This window comes from Pseudophryne corroboree, chromosome 11 (genome assembly GCF_028390025.1).
Source record: "Pseudophryne corroboree isolate aPseCor3 chromosome 11, aPseCor3.hap2, whole genome shotgun sequence".
Classification (NCBI taxonomy): domain Eukaryota; kingdom Metazoa; phylum Chordata; class Amphibia; order Anura; family Myobatrachidae; genus Pseudophryne; species Pseudophryne corroboree.
In genome coordinates, this window is record NC_086454.1 from 16,439,313 (window position 1) to 16,454,769 (window position 15,457).

At 49.4% G+C, this 15,457-nt stretch overlaps 1 protein-coding gene across 1 annotated transcript; it reads right to left on the reverse strand.

The window, feature by feature from the left end:
• Nucleotides 1–396: 396 nt before the first annotated feature.
• Nucleotides 397–14,923, reverse strand: LOC134970316 (cyclin-dependent kinase inhibitor 1B-like). Its single transcript, XM_063946307.1, has 3 exons — nucleotides 14,404–14,923; nucleotides 4,341–4,452; nucleotides 397–2,918 (listed from the first exon to the last, which is right to left on the reverse strand). Exons 1-2 carry the CDS (start codon nucleotides 14,822–14,824, stop codon nucleotides 4,346–4,348), a joined length of 528 nt encoding a protein of 175 aa, XP_063802377.1. The 5' UTR covers nucleotides 14,825–14,923; the 3' UTR covers nucleotides 397–2,918; nucleotides 4,341–4,345.
• Between the last annotated feature and the right edge of the window lie 534 nt (nucleotides 14,924–15,457).

The window sequence follows — 15,457 nt, forward strand, 5'->3', positions numbered from 1 at the left end:
CGTGTTTGGAATTCCCTGCCTGAGGGAGTTGTAATGGCCGAATCTGTCAACACCTTTAAGAATGGGTTAGATAAATTCCTAATGGATAAGGATATCCAGGGGTATGGTGCATAGTCATGCATTATAGTTACTATAAATAGGGATAAAATGCAACGGCTGACAGCAGCATCAGTCAGAAATTTTAGTCAAATCATCATGCATAGGAGACCACAAATAGGTTGAACTCGATGGACAATTGTCTTTTTTCAACCTCAGATACTATGTTTATGTTACACAAAGACACAGCGACGGACAGGAAGGGAAAACCAGGTGATTAAAGACGCAGAACCTTAAAAAGGCGACAAAACAATGATCAATACTGCGATCAGGACGCAGCAGAAAGCGGAAGACACCATAGACGGAAACTGCTTATATTTTATTCTAGCTCACAGGCAGTGATAAGCCGGCATGACAAATGATAGAGACATGAAATATACATATTATTCATACGATGACAAGTGTAGAAGAAAAGCTCTTTTGTGTTGTGCGTTTGTACGTCTGACATAGGCCGCACTGTCCCTGCAGACTCAGCACACACAACCCACGTCACGCATTAGCATTGAATTGGCCCTTTGTCTTCCGTAAGGCTCCGCTGGCTCCTTTTATTCCGTCCTCTGGCACATAAAGGCTTGCTTAATAACATGGCTGAAGGAGAACAGATGTCCATGGCAACGAATCAGCTGTTTGTGTTCCTGAGAACTCACATACGGCTGCTCACTAATAGACAATCATGGATAATCTGCAGTGCCTTCTTATTACCTGCAGGTGGCACTGTGCCCATCATCCCCTATGCATGCATCAGCTGATGAGCAAAAATGGTCAAAACGCACAGTAAATAGCACCAGTGTCACCGATACGTTGTATGTAATAAAAGCAGTAATACTTAGTTGTACGTAATAAACAATCCATCGCCAGTGTGTGTACTGGGTGGTACATTGTAATTATGCCGTTTTCATGAGTATCTGAATTTTGCACATTTTAGGTACATAAAATATTAATTTACATTACCCATATTATATAACATATAAATGCACGCTTACGCCACTATGCCACCGTCTTTATACCGCAGCTTTTTGGCCTCTTAATAGATTATAAAATGAAGACGCAAACAGCTGAAGCAGGAGGGTGAAGAGCATCACATGACCGTAGGCTTGGCACATACCGGGCACTTGGGAGCTGCTGGATCGCACTCTGATAGTACATACGCCGTGTTTAAGCAGTGGTCCCCAGCCCTCTGACTGTAGCGACACTGCATTACTGGTAGGAGCACGGGTGGTCTGACACTGAATTGAAGTGGGCAATTATTTCATTGGTCAGTTATAGGTTATTTCTTCCCTGTGACACAGTCATCTGTTTGCCCCATCAAATACCTGCCCCAGTTGTCATTTGCCCCTTACGCATTCCTTTGCTGAACATGACCTGTCTAAGCGCCAACCTGCTGTGGAGGTCGGAACATTATATAGCCGTGGTATTCAACCGGCAGCCCCACAGCTGCTGTGGAACATCAAATCCCAGCATGCCCTAATAGCAAAACTGTGGCAGGCATGCTGGGATGTGTAGTGTCACAGCAGATGGAGTGGCGCAGGTTGAACACTCACCTTATGTAGCCCCACATGATCAATGCAATAAGCAGATTGCAGGAAAGGATATCTGCGGCAGCTGCCAGAATTCCCTTTGCTCCCTCCCAGGGCAGCTTCCCCTATACCGGACAGTCACGTGCTCCAGGGCATGGAGAAAGAGCGGCTAGGACAGACGGCAGGTGCTCTCTAGGGCCACACAAGCAATAGTGCACATGGGACCACTAAAGTCATTGCAGAACCCATGCCTTTGTTGAATTGTACAGGCACATTTTGGAGCCTTAAAAGCAATTCTGCAAATAATGACCCGATTAGAACGTCAGCTTCTGGTCGGGGAACCAAACAGTAAAGACAAATTCTCGGTTTCTAGAGCGAGAGAGTCCACTCTCCAAACTGTTGTGAGCTCAAAGACCAGGGGGTATATTTACTAAAGGGCGATTTTGTCCGTTTTTGTTCGATTTTAATCGATGTTGGGCTTCCAGGGTTAAAACACACATTTACGAGCAGATTATTTTTTATAATAATTCTTAAATGTTAGTAAATGTGTGTTTTAACCCTGGAAGCCCAATATCAATTAAAATCGGTTTAACATCGATCTAAAATCGAACAAAAACATACAAAAATCAACCTTTAGTAAATATACCCCCAGGAAGGATATGAGCCACTGTACTACAGACATCGCCAGCGTACAGAAAGCAGCTACAAACTGTTTTTTTGTTGTTGTTTTTTTGCATAGTGAGCACTAGCGCCACCTCCTGGCTGCTTGAGACTATAGCATGATCAACGCCATTTATAAGCAGAGTTTCACAGACGCTATATTTTACAAAATAAATGCACAACAGTTTTTGCAGATACATACAGTTCAATATTTTCATAAAATAAATTCAAACTTTGCAAATAAGTAAATATAGTGCATCTCCCCGTGCCAGAGAAACACAACAGGCTCATTCACACTTATATAAATAGATAATATAAGTTAGTAAACTTCTCAAAACATAAAAGAGACAAAAAACCCACACACAATGGTGTATTCATACATTGCACACACGTGCAAAATACACACTCCTGAACACGATACACATATTAAATGGGTATAATGATAAAGAGCAAACGTAAGCGCACACACGCCCGGTCAGGGGCGGCTTAATGCAAAGGGTCCCCTTCTCTCTCTCTCTCTCTCTGTTTGTCCACAGAATATAAAGGGAAAAAAATGAATTTTTATTTTCACAGCTCAGCGAGATAATCCGGCGACTCCCAGCCTCCATGTTTGCGGAGGTTTGGCCAGCTTTTCTAAGTGCAAATCTGCGGAGAGTAAGAAAAAAGGAAATTATTGGTCAGTGTTGGAAAACAGATCACAGGGAAAAGGCAAGGAGTTACATAGGAAACTGTGAGACTAATCTTTGCAGAGCGTCACACCCATAGCTTCATTTATAGGATGGCTGCATTAAAAAAACAATTATGGGGCTGATTCAAAGCAAGGAAAGAGCAGTAACGTTGCACCTTGGTAAAACCATGTTGCACAGTGGTGGGGCAGATGTAATATGGGCAGAGTTGGATTTGGGAGGGGCATTTACAAATGCTAATCTAAATTGCAATGCAACAATAAAGCTGCCCAGCACTTGTGGGCTACATGCAAAAGCAGGCGGTATTTACCCGACATGCAGAATAATAAATGCATTGCAGCATGGTTTGCTCCAGAAACAAAGTTACTCTTTTTTTGTGTTACTCCCTAGTAAGACTAGTCCCTCTGCGTTCCGAGGAATGGAGATTTAAAAACATTTCCGGGGCCGCAAGTTATTATTATGTGCTAGACTGTTTCACTAGTAGATCTCACACTACAGCGAGTCCACGATCTCTCATCTCCGGAGAGGATTTATCTGCTCAGCGGACAAAGTCAACATCGGGGGAGGGGAGTGGGCGCATGGTCAACATTTACTAAGTGGTGCTGTTCCAGCCAATCAAAACATACGGTACAGTGTCTAGGTCACAGTGATTCTGGAATGATATATGAAAGCCCTGGAGGTCCATTTAATCTGAGGTTTGTTCTTGCCCTAAAACTACTATGAGTAATAGGCGATGGAGGGATATGGGTATCTGTGCATTATAGGGGCGATGTATCAAGCCTTGGAGAGTGATAAAGTGGAGATGTTGCCCAAGGCAACCAATGACTTTTACTTGTAATTTCAGAACAGTGCCAGACAAATTACTGGTTGCTTTATCTCGCTTCATGGCTTGATACATCTCACCTAGATGTCTAGAAAGGACCGGTATATATGCCCAACAACTATGGGGGGGGTTATAGGGCCGATTTTAAATTTAGAACCCCAGGAGGTACATGCGGTTAACCATTTGCACAACATAGGGTCCAGCTACTAATAGGGGAATATACTACAATTAAATTACAAGTGAACCTGTCATACACACAATAGAGCATGGGTCTTCAACTTGCGGCCCTCTAGCTGCTGTGGAACTACACCTCCCAGCATGCCCTGCCACAGTTTTGCTATTAAGGCATGCTAAAACTGAGCAGGGCATGCTGGGATGTGTAGTTCCACAACAGCTGGAGGGTCACAGGTTGAAGACCCATGCAGTAGAGGGTCAAGACACGAGATGGGGGGGAGGGGGGTGATCCGTGTGCAATCACACGCAGAAGAAACACAAAGATGCAGGTAGTACACAACCACGCCTCTGAGGAAGACTACGCTTAGGTCGGTGCTTCTGTACCTGGTTCATCGACACATCTTGCGCGGCGTGTGCTCTGTGGGGATGGGGGACAACGAGCGCAACTTCTCACAGAGCCCTTGGACTTTCGTCTTTTTTCGCACTGGGGAAAAGTCTGCACGAAAACAAGAAGCAGCGATGAATGCATACACATCAGAGATAATAAATATATATATCATAACCAATAACAATAATGTAATAACAGACAAAAGAAGATAAAATAAGAATTTACTTACCGATAATTCTATTTCTCGGAGTCCGTAGTGGATGCTGGGGTTCCTGAAAGGACCATGGGGAATAGCGGCTCCGCAGGAGACAGGGCACAAAAAAGTAAAGCTTTTACCAGATCAGGTGGTGTGCACTGGCTCCTCCCCCTATGACCCTCCTCCAGACTCCAGTTAGGTACTGTGCCCGGACGAGCGTACACAATAAGGGAGGCAATTTGAATCCCGGGTAAGACTCATACCAGCCACACCAATCACACCGTACAACTTGTGATCTAAACCCAGTTAACAGTATGATAACAGAAAGAGCCTCTTTAAGATGGCTCCTTAACAATATAACCCGAATTTGTTAACAATAACTATGTACAGTATTGCAGATAATCCGCACTTGGGATGGGCGCCCAGCATCCACTACGGACTCCGAGAAATAGAATTATCGGTAAGTAAATTCTTATTTTCTCTATCGTCCTAAGTGGATGCTGGGGTTCCTGAAAGGACCATGGGGATTATACCAAAGCTCCCAAACGGGCGGGAGAGTGCGGATGACTCTGCAGCACCGAATGAGAGAATTCCAAGTCCTCCTTTGCCAGGGTATCAAATTTGTAGAATTTTACAAACGTGTTTTCCCCCGACCACGTAGCTGCTCGGCAGAATTGTAATGCCGAGACCCCTCGGGCAGCCGCCCAAGATGAGCCCACCTTCCTTGTGGAATGGGCCTTAACAGATTTAGGCTGTGGCAGGCCTGCCACAGAATGAGCAAGTTGAATTGTGTTACAAATCCAACGAGCAATCGTCTGCTTAGAAGCAGGGGCACCCAACTTGTTGGGTGCATATAGTATCAACAGCGAGTCAGATTTTCTGACTTCAGCCGTCCTTGAAATGTATATTTTTAAGGCTCTGACAACGTCCAACAACTTGGAGTCCTCCAAGTCGCCAGTGGCCGCAGGCACCACAATAGGTTGGTTCAGGTGAAACGCTGATACCACCTTAGGGAGAAAATGCGGACGAGTCCTCAGTTCTGCCCTATCCGAATGGAAGATTTGATAAGGGCTTTTATAAGATAAAGCCGCCAATTCAGATACTTTCCTGGCGGAAGCCAGGGCCAGTAACATAGTCACTTTCCATGTGAGATATTTAAAATCCACCTTTTTCAATGGTTCAAACCAATGGGATTTGAGGAAATCTAAAACTACATTTAGATCCCACGGTGCCACCGGAGGCACCACAGGAGGCTGTATATGCAGTACTCCTTTAACAAAAGTCTGTACCTCAGGAACTGAGGCCAATTCTTTTTGGAAGAATATTGACAGGGCCGAAATTTGAACCTTAATAGATCTCAATTTGAGACCCATAGACAATCCTGATTGTAGGAAATGTAGGAAACGACCCAGTTGAAATTCCTCCGTCGGAACACTCCGATCCTCGCACCACGCGACATATTTTCGCCAAATGCGGTGATAATGTTTCGCGGTGACTTCCTTCCTTGCCTTAATCAAGGTAGGAATGACTTCTTCTGGAATGCCTTTCCCTTTTAGGATCTGGCGTTCAACCGCCATGCCGTCAAACGCAGCCGCGGTAAGTCTTGAAAGAGACAGGGACCCTGTTGTAGCAGGTCCCTTCTCAGAAGTAGAGGGCACGGGTCGTCCGTGACCAACTCTTGAAGTTCCGGGTACCAAGTCCTTCTTGGCCAATCCGGAGCCACTAGTATTGTTCTTACTCCTCTTCACCGTATAATCTTCAATACCTTTGGTATGAGAGGCAGAGGAGGAAACACATATACTGATTTGTACACCCAAGGTGTTACCAGTGCGTCCACAGCTATTGCCTGTGGATCTCTTGACCTGGCGCAATACTTGTCCAGTTTCTTGTTGAGGCGAGACGCCATCATGTCTACCATTGGTCTTTCCCAACAGTTTATTAGCATGTGGAAGACTTCTGGATGAAGACCCCCCTCTCCCGGGTGAATATCGTGTCTGCTGAGGAAGTCTGCTTCCCAGTTGTCCACGCCCGGGAAGAACACTGCTGACAGTGCTATTACGTGATTCTCCGCCCAGCGAAGAATCTTGGCAGCTTCTGCCATTGCACTCCTGCTTCTTGTGCCGCCCTGTCTGTTTACATGGGCGACCGCCGTGATGTTGTCCGACTGAATCAACACCGGTTTTCCTTGCAGGAGTGGTTCCGCCTGGCTTAGAGCATTTTAGATTGCTCTTAGTACCAGAATGTTTATGTGAAGAGACTTTTCCAGGTTCGTCCATACCCCCTGGAAGTTTCTTCCTTGTGTGACTGCTCCCCAACCTCTCAGGCTGGCGTCCGTGGTCACCAGGATCAAATCCTGTATGCCGAATCTGCGGCCCTCCAATAGATGAGCCTTTTGCAACCACCACAGAAGATATACCCTTGTCCTTGGCGACAGGGTTATTCGCAGGTGCATCTGAGGATGCGACCCTGACCATTTGTCCAACAGATCCCTTTGGAAAATTCTTGCATGGAATCTGCCGAATGGAATTGCTTCGTAAAAAGCCACCATTTTTCCCAGGACTCTTGTGCATTGATGTACAGACACCTTTCCTGGTTTTAGGAGGTTCCTGACAGGTCGGATAACTCCTTGGCTTTTTCCTCGGGAAGAAAAACCTTTTTCTGAACCGTGTCCAGAATCATCCCTAGGAACAGCAGACGTATCGTCGGAAAACAGCTGCGATTCTTGGAATATTTAGAATCCAGTCGTGCCGTCGAAGAACTACTTTAGATAGTGCTCTTCCGACCTCCAACTGTTCTCTGGAACTTGCCCTTTTTAGGTCGTGCAAGTAAGGGATAATTTAGATGCCTTTTTTTCTTTGAAGAAACATCTTTTCGGCCATTACCTTGGTAAAAAGGCCCGGGGTGCCGTGGATAATTCAAACGGCATCGTCTGAAACTGATATTGACAGTTCTGTACCACGAACCAGAGGTACCCTTGATGAGAAGGACAAAATTTGGACATGGAGGTAATCCTTGATGTCCAGGGACACCATATAGTCCCCTTTTTTCCGGTTCGCTATCACTGCTCTGAGTGACTTTATCTCGATTTGAACCTTTTATGTAAGTGTTCAAAACATTTTAGATTTAGACTATGTGTCACCAAGCCGTCTGGCTTCAGTACCACAATATAGTGTGGAAAAATAATACCCTTTTCCTTGTCGTAGGAGGGGTACTTTGATTATCACCTGCTGGATATACAGCTTGTGAATTGTTTCCAATGCTGCCTCCCTGTCGGAGGGAGCCGTTGGTAAAGCAGACTTCAGGAACCTGCGAGGAGAAGATGTCTCGACTCTCCAATCTTTACCCCTGGGATAATACTCGTACGATCTAGGGGTCAACTTGCGAGTGATCCCACTGCGCCCTGAGACTCTTGAGACTACCCCCCCACCTTGAGTCCGCTTGCACGGCCCCAGCGTCATGCTGAGGACTTGGCAGACGCGGTGGAGGGCTTCTTTTCCTGGGAAAGGGCTGCCTGCTGCAGTCTACTTCCCTTACCTCTATGTCTGGGCAGATATGACTGGCCTTTTGCCTGCATGCCCTCATGGGAAAGGAAAGATTGAGGCTGAAAGACGGTGTCTTTTTTAGCTGAGATGTAACTTGGGGTAAAAAAGGTTGGATTTCCCAGCTGTTGCTGTGGTCCCCAGGTCCGATGGACCGACCCCCAAATAACTCCTTCCCTTTATACAGCAATACTTCCATCTGCCGTATGGGATCTGTATCACCTGACCACTGTCGTGTCCCTGACATCTTCTGGGAGATATGGACAACGCACTTATCTTGATGCCAGAGAGCAAATATCCCTCTGTGCATCTCACATACATATATATAGAATGCATCCTATTAAATGCTCTACATGAATAAAATATTTTCAGTCAGGGAATCCGACCAAGCCAACCCAGCACTGCATCTCCAGGCTGATGGCGATCGCTGGTCGCAGTATAACCACCGTATGTGTGTATATACTTTTTAGGATATTTTTCCAGCTTCCTATCAGCTGGCTCCTTGAGGGCGGCCGTATCTGGAGACGGTAACGCCACTTGATAAGCGTGTGAGCGCCTTATCACCCTAAGGGGTGTTTCCCAACGTACCCTAATTTCTGGCGGGAAAGGGTATAACGCCAATATTTGCTATCGGGGTAACCCTACGCATCATCACACACTTCATTTTATTTTATCTGATTCAGGAAAAACTACAGGTAGTTTTTTCACTCCCACATAATACCCTTTCTTGTGGTACTTGTAGTATCAGAAACACGTAACACCTCCTTCATTGCCCTTAACGTGTGGCCCTAATGAGAAATACGTTTGTTTATTCACCGTCGACACTGTATTCAGTGTCCGTGTCTGTGTCTGTGTCGACCGACTGAGGTAAATGGGCGTTTTTAAAACCCCTGACGGTGTTTCTGAGACGCCTGGACCGGTCCTAATAGATTGTCGGCCGTCTCATGTCGTCAACCGACCTTGCAGCGTGTTGACATTCTCACGTAATTCTCTAAATAAGCCATCCATTCCGGTGTCGACTCCCTAGAGAGTGACATCACCATTACAGGCAATTTCTCCGCCTCCTCACCAACATCGTCCTCATACATGTCGACACACACGTACCGACACACAGCACACACACCGGGAATGCTCTGACAGAGGACAGGACCCACTAGCCCTTTGGGGAGACAGAGGGAGAGTCTGCCAGCACACACCAAAAACGCTATAATTATATAGGGACAACCTTATATAAGTGTTTCTCCCTTATAGCATCTTTTATATATATACAATATCGCCAAAATCAGTGCCCCCCCTCTCTGTTTTAACCCTGTTTCTGTAGTGCAGTGCAGGGGAGAGCCTGGGAGCCTTCTCTCCAGCTTTTCTGTGAGAGAAAATGGCGCTGTGTGCTGAGGAGATAGGCCCCGCCCCTTTTTCGGCGGGCTCGTCTCCCGCTATTTTTGAAGTTAGGCAGGGGTTAAATATCTCCATATAGCCTCTGTGGGCTATATGTGAGGTATTTTTTGCCTCTAATAAGGTTTTTATTTGCCTCTCAGAGCGCCCCCCCCAGCGCTCTGCACCCTCAGTGACTGTTGTGTGAAGTGTGCCGAGAGGAAAATGGCGCACAGCTGCAGTGCTGTGCGCTACCTTTATGAAGACTCAGGAGTCTTCAGCCGCCGATTTTGGACCTCTTCTCTCTTCAGCGTCTGCAAGGGGGCCGGCGGCGCGGCTCCGGTGACCATCCAGGCTGTACCTGTGATCGTCCCTCTGGAGCTAGTGTCCAGTAGCCAAGCAGCAAATCCACTCTGCACGCAGGTGAGTTCACTACTTCTCCCCTAAGTCCCTCGTTGCAGTGATCCTGTTGCCAGCAGGACTCACTGTAAAGTAAAAAACCTAAGCTAAACTTTCTCTAAGCAGCTCTTTAGGAGAGCCACCTAGATTGCACCCTTCTCGTTCGGGCACAAAATCTAACTGGAGTCTGGAGGAGGGTCATAGGGGGAGGAGCCAGTGCACACCACCTGATCTGGTAAAAGCTTTACTTTTTTGTGCCCTGTCTCCTGCGGAGCCGCTATTCCCCATGGTCCTTTCAGGAACCCCAGCATCCACTTAGGACGATAGAGAAAAGCAAAATAAATAAAAGTTACAAGAGGACGTATACATACAAATAGCAAAACGGAACCCTGGTGTTACTGGTGGGTGACTGTCTCAGACTAGGTATTGTACAGTCACCGGGGGTCATTACCACGGGGAGGCTCCGGTGTGGCTACAAAGACAAAGCAGAACTGGATCCCTGCAACTATCACTCGGCTACAGTTCTACCAGCGGAGGGAAGGGGACTGGGGGTAACAGTGTAACGCTACCGGCCAGGGATCAGCATATACAGCCAGACACAACGGATAGAATACTGGACATTCCATCCTCCGGTGCACCCCATACCGGATCAGGCTGGTCACAAGACACGGAACCTAATGAGACAGCAGCGAGTTCACGATATGCCCTTATGGAAACATGTAGAAGGAAACGTACAGCGACCACCAGCTAGCAGAAATAAAGCAGCGCCGGTGGGGTGGATGAATAGGACGCCCAGACTTGTGCAAAAAAAAAAAAATCAGCAACAATAAAACATTAATGTTTTGGACACTGGAGGAGCGGGATAGACATGCGAGAGCGGCACTGCAGATACTGCATCTGTGGACGGTGGGATATAGACACGCGAGAGCGGCACTGCAGATACTGCATCTGTGGACGGTGGGATATAGACACGCGAGAGCGGCACTGCAGATACTGCATCTGTGGACGGTGGGATATAGACATGCGAGAGCGGCACTGCAGATACTGCATCTGTGGACGGTGGGATATAGACATGCGAGAGCGGCACTGCAGACACTGCATCTGTGGAGGGTGGGATCGACATGCGAGAGCGGCACTGCAGACACTGCATCTGTGGACGGTGGGATAGACATGCGAGAGCGGCACTGCAGACACTGCATCTGTGGACGGTGGGATATAGACATGCGAGAGCGGCACTGCAGATACTGCATCTGTGGAGGGTGGGATAGACACGCGAGAGCGGCACTGCAGATACTGCATCTGTGGAGGGTGGGATATAGACATGCGAGAGCGGCACTGCAGATACTGCATCTGTGGAGGGTGGGATAGACACGCGAGAGCGGCACTGCAGATACTGCATCTGTGGAGGGTGGGATATAGACATGCGAGAGCGGCACTGCAGATACTGCATCTGTGGACGGTGGGATAGACATGCGAGAGCGGCACTGCAGATACTGCATCTGTGGAGGGTGGGATTGACATGCGAGAGCGGCACTGCAGATACTGCATCTGTGGAGGGTGGGATTGACATGCGAGAGCGGCACTGCAGATACTGCATCTGTGGACAGTGCGAGGAGACACCGAGCCTGCAGGAAAAGTTCATTAAAAGTCATTTTATTTGTGCTGTAAATCCGCTCAATCTTCTCCCCTGACCCGACAGCTCAGCACCAGCGAGACACGGCCCGACTCAGCACTCAGCACCAGCGAGACACGGCCCGACTCAGCACTCAGCACCAGCGAGACACGGCCCGGCTCAGCACCAGCGAGACACGGCCCGGCTCAGCACTCAGCACCAGCGAGACACGGCCCGGCTCAGCACTCAGCACCAGCGAGACACGGCCCGGCTCAGCACCAGCGAGACACGGCCCGGCTCAGCACCAGCGAGACACGGCCCGGCTCAGCACCAGCGAGACACGGCCCGGCTCAGCACCAGCGAGACACGGCCCGGCTCAGCACCAGCGAGACACGGCCCGGCTCAGCACTCAGCACCAGCGAGACACGGCCCGGCTCAGCACTCAGCACCAGCGAGACACGGCCCGGCTCAGCACTCAGCACCAGCGAGACACGGCCCGGCTCAGCACTCAGCACCAGCGAGACACGGCCCGGCTCAGCACTCAGCACCAGCGAGACACGGCCCGGCTCAGCTGGGATCAGCAGCACAAACTGCTGTGCCAGCAATTCTATTGTACTGGTGAGGGGGGGCTAGAGGAAGAGGGGGGGGGGGGGGGGGCTGGCCAGAGTCAGGATCTCGGCAGGCTGCAGATCACCCCACACTGGCGGGAGGCAGCTACAATGTAATTTACTGGGTGTGCGGAGGGGCCACTCTTATTAACCCCTTCCCTGCTGCCGGGTCTACAGGGTGTATAGCCCAAAACACAGCGTGTAGCCATGGAGCACTGTGTGCACTGGAGGTAGGGTTACTCCGGCTCTAACAGTCACAGGGCTGGGCTTCCCCGGGTGATGCAACACACAGGAGGAGAGCGCAACCAGGATGACAAGTGTAACCACACAACGACAACAAATCAGAGTAAGCGCAAATGTAATAACACAACGACAAGTCAGTGTAAGCACAAGTGTAACAACACAATGACATGTCAGTGTAAGCACAAGTGTAACAACACAATGACAAGTCAGTGTAAGCACAAGTGTAACAACACAATGACAAGTCAGTGTAAGCACAAGTGTAACAACACAATGACATGTCAGTGTAAGCACAAGTGTAACAACACAATGACATGTCAGTGTAAGCACAAGTGTAACAACACAATGACATGTCAGTGTAAGCACAAGTGTAACAACACAATGACATGTCAGTGTAAGCACAAGTGTAACAACACAATGACAAGTCAGTGTAAGCACAAGTGTAACAACACAATGACATGTCAGTGTAAGTACAAGTGTAACAACACAATGACATGTCAGTGTAAGCACAAGTGTAACAACACAATGACATGTCAGTGTAAGCACAAGTGTAACAACACAATGACAAGTCAGTGTAAGCACAAGTGTAACAACACAATGACATGTCAGTGTAAGCACAAGTGTAACAACACAATGACATGTCAGTGTAAGCACAAGTGTAACAACACAATGACATGTCAGTGTAAGCACAAGTGTAACAACACAATGACATGTCAGTGTAAGCACAAGTGTAACAACACAATGACATGTCAGTGTAAGCACAAGTGTAACAACACAATGACATGTCAGTGTAAGCACAAGTGTAACAACACAATGACATGTCAGTGTAAGCACAAGTGTAACAACACAATGACATGTCAGTGTAAGCACAAGTGTAACAACACAATGACAAGTCAGTGTAAGCACAAGTGTAACAACACAATGACATGTCAGTGTAAGCACAAGTGTAACAACACAACGACAACAAATCAGAGTAAGCGTGGGATCCCGGATACAATCAGTGACAGCAGCTGTGTATCTGAGTGACACTCACGGTGCAATCTAACGGGCTGAGCACCATGCAACGTAGCAGCCGGGGCAACAACATAACAACGTAAGAGCCGGGCAACAACACAACAACGTAAGAGCCGGGCAACAATATTACAGTCCATGTAATCATGAAGCAACAAAGCAGCAACGTTACAGCAGGGGCAACAACGTAACAGCGCAGGAGCCGGGGCAACAACATGACAACACAGGAGCCGGGGCAACAGACACAGGTGCCGGGGCAACAACATGACAACACAGGAGCCGGGGCAACAGACACAGGTGCCGGGGCAACAACATGACAACACAGGAGCCGGGGCAACAGACACAGGTGCCGGGGCAACAACATAGGAGCCGGGGCAACAGACACAGGTGCCGGGGCAACAACGTAACAGCGCAGGAGCCGTGGTAACAACATAACAGCGCAGGAGCCGTGGCAACAACATAACAGCGCAGGAGCCGGGGCAACAACATAACAGCGCAGGAGCCGGGGCAACAACATAACAGCGCAGGAGCCGGGGCAACAACATAACAGCGCAGGAGCCGGGGCAACAACATAACAGCGCAGGAGCCGGGGCAACAACATGACAACACAGGAGCCGGGGCAACAACATGACAACACAGGAGCCGGGGCAACAACATGACAACACAGGAGCCGGGGCAACAACATGACAACACAGGAGCCGGGGCAACAGACACAGGAGCCGGGGCAACAACATGACAACACAGGAGCCGGGGCAACAACATGACAACACAGGAGCCGGGGCAACAGACACAGGAGCCGGGGCAACAACATAACAGCGCAGGGGCAGGGGCAACAACATAGCAACACAGGGGCAACAACATAGCAACACAGGGGCAGGGGCAACAACATAGCAACACAGGGGCAGGGGCAACAACATAGCAACAAAGGGGCAGGGGCAACAACATAGCAACAAAGGGGCAGGGGCAACAGACACAGCAGCCGGGCCAACAACATAGCAACACAGCAGCCGGGGGGTAACAGGCACAGCAGCAGCCGGGGTAGCAGTGTAGCAGTATGGGGGGGGGGGGGGGGCACACACGTACCTGTGATTGGAGCTGCAGGCTGGGACCTCTTCTTGGATGCTGTGCCGGTGGTGGGACCAGGCTGCGGGGGCTCCGGGGACAGTGAGGGGCTGGGGATCTCCGGGGAGAGTGGGGGGCTCGGGCAAGGCGGCTCCCCCCGGGGGCACTGAGTTGGGCTGGGGGTCTCCAGGTGTCCGGGGGTCTCCCTGTAGAAGGCGGGCACAGCCTCCAGCCGGCTCTCCTCCCAGGCGTAGCGGCTGCTGGGCAGCGGGACCCCTCTCTGGAAGTCAAAGTCCCACCTGCGGCTACTCTCCTCCCGCATCTCCCGCAGCCGGCTGCGCAGCTCCCGGCTCAGCTCTGCGTGATCCACCGGACCGAAGAGGTTCCTGCACACCGGGGGCCCCGGTCTGGTGGCCCCCTCCGCCTGCTGCACATTGCACATGTCCGCCTACCGGTCCCACCGATCCCTACTCCGATCCCTGCTGCTGCTCCGGGCTGCGGCGTCTCCGGACAATCGCTGTTTTCTACACACATCTAAGCCCCGCCCTCAGCCCGCACCACGCCCCGCCCACAACAACCGTGCGGCTGCCGCCCTGATTGGACGCCGAAGCGTGCGAAGAAGAGTCGTTCTCTGATTGGACCCGCGGCCTGTCAATCACTGCGCGCTGCGACCTATCGGGGAAGGACCGCACCCTGTGCAAAATACAGGGGGCGTGGCGGCAGCGCTGAACTCTGTCACTGCGGCCGCTGGGTCCTAGAGGAGTGTGCTACTGCGGCTATGAACCCGGTGACCTGGTCTTGTGTAACACGCTGTGTGCTGCAGCCTGTACTGTGCAGCATCCACGCTGATGATACTTGATCTCTGGTGCTGTTTCTAAGTAGCAGATTTATTAACCTTTCTTTTTCTGTTATTATTTTAGTATCATCTGAATGTATTAAAGGGCTTTTGGAGCAGTTTTCGTGATCCGCTGGACACACAAGCTGATCACTATGAAAAAAAAAATATATATGTATACATATATGTATAGTCACTTACACCAAGGGACTTGTGATCAGGGCTTCAGTCATCGGGGTG

What these genes read in the sequence shown, in the direction of transcription:
- LOC134970316 (XM_063946307.1), bottom strand. Translation starts at nt 14,824, where the DNA reads ATGTGCAATGTGCAGCAGGCGGAGGGGGCCACCAGACCGGGGCCCCCG. An exon ending in GCCTGCAGCTCCAATCACAG is followed by an intron (nt 4,453 to 14,403) that starts GTACGTGTGTGC and finishes GTTTTCGTGCAG; the next exon opens with ACTTTTCCCCAGTGCGAAAA.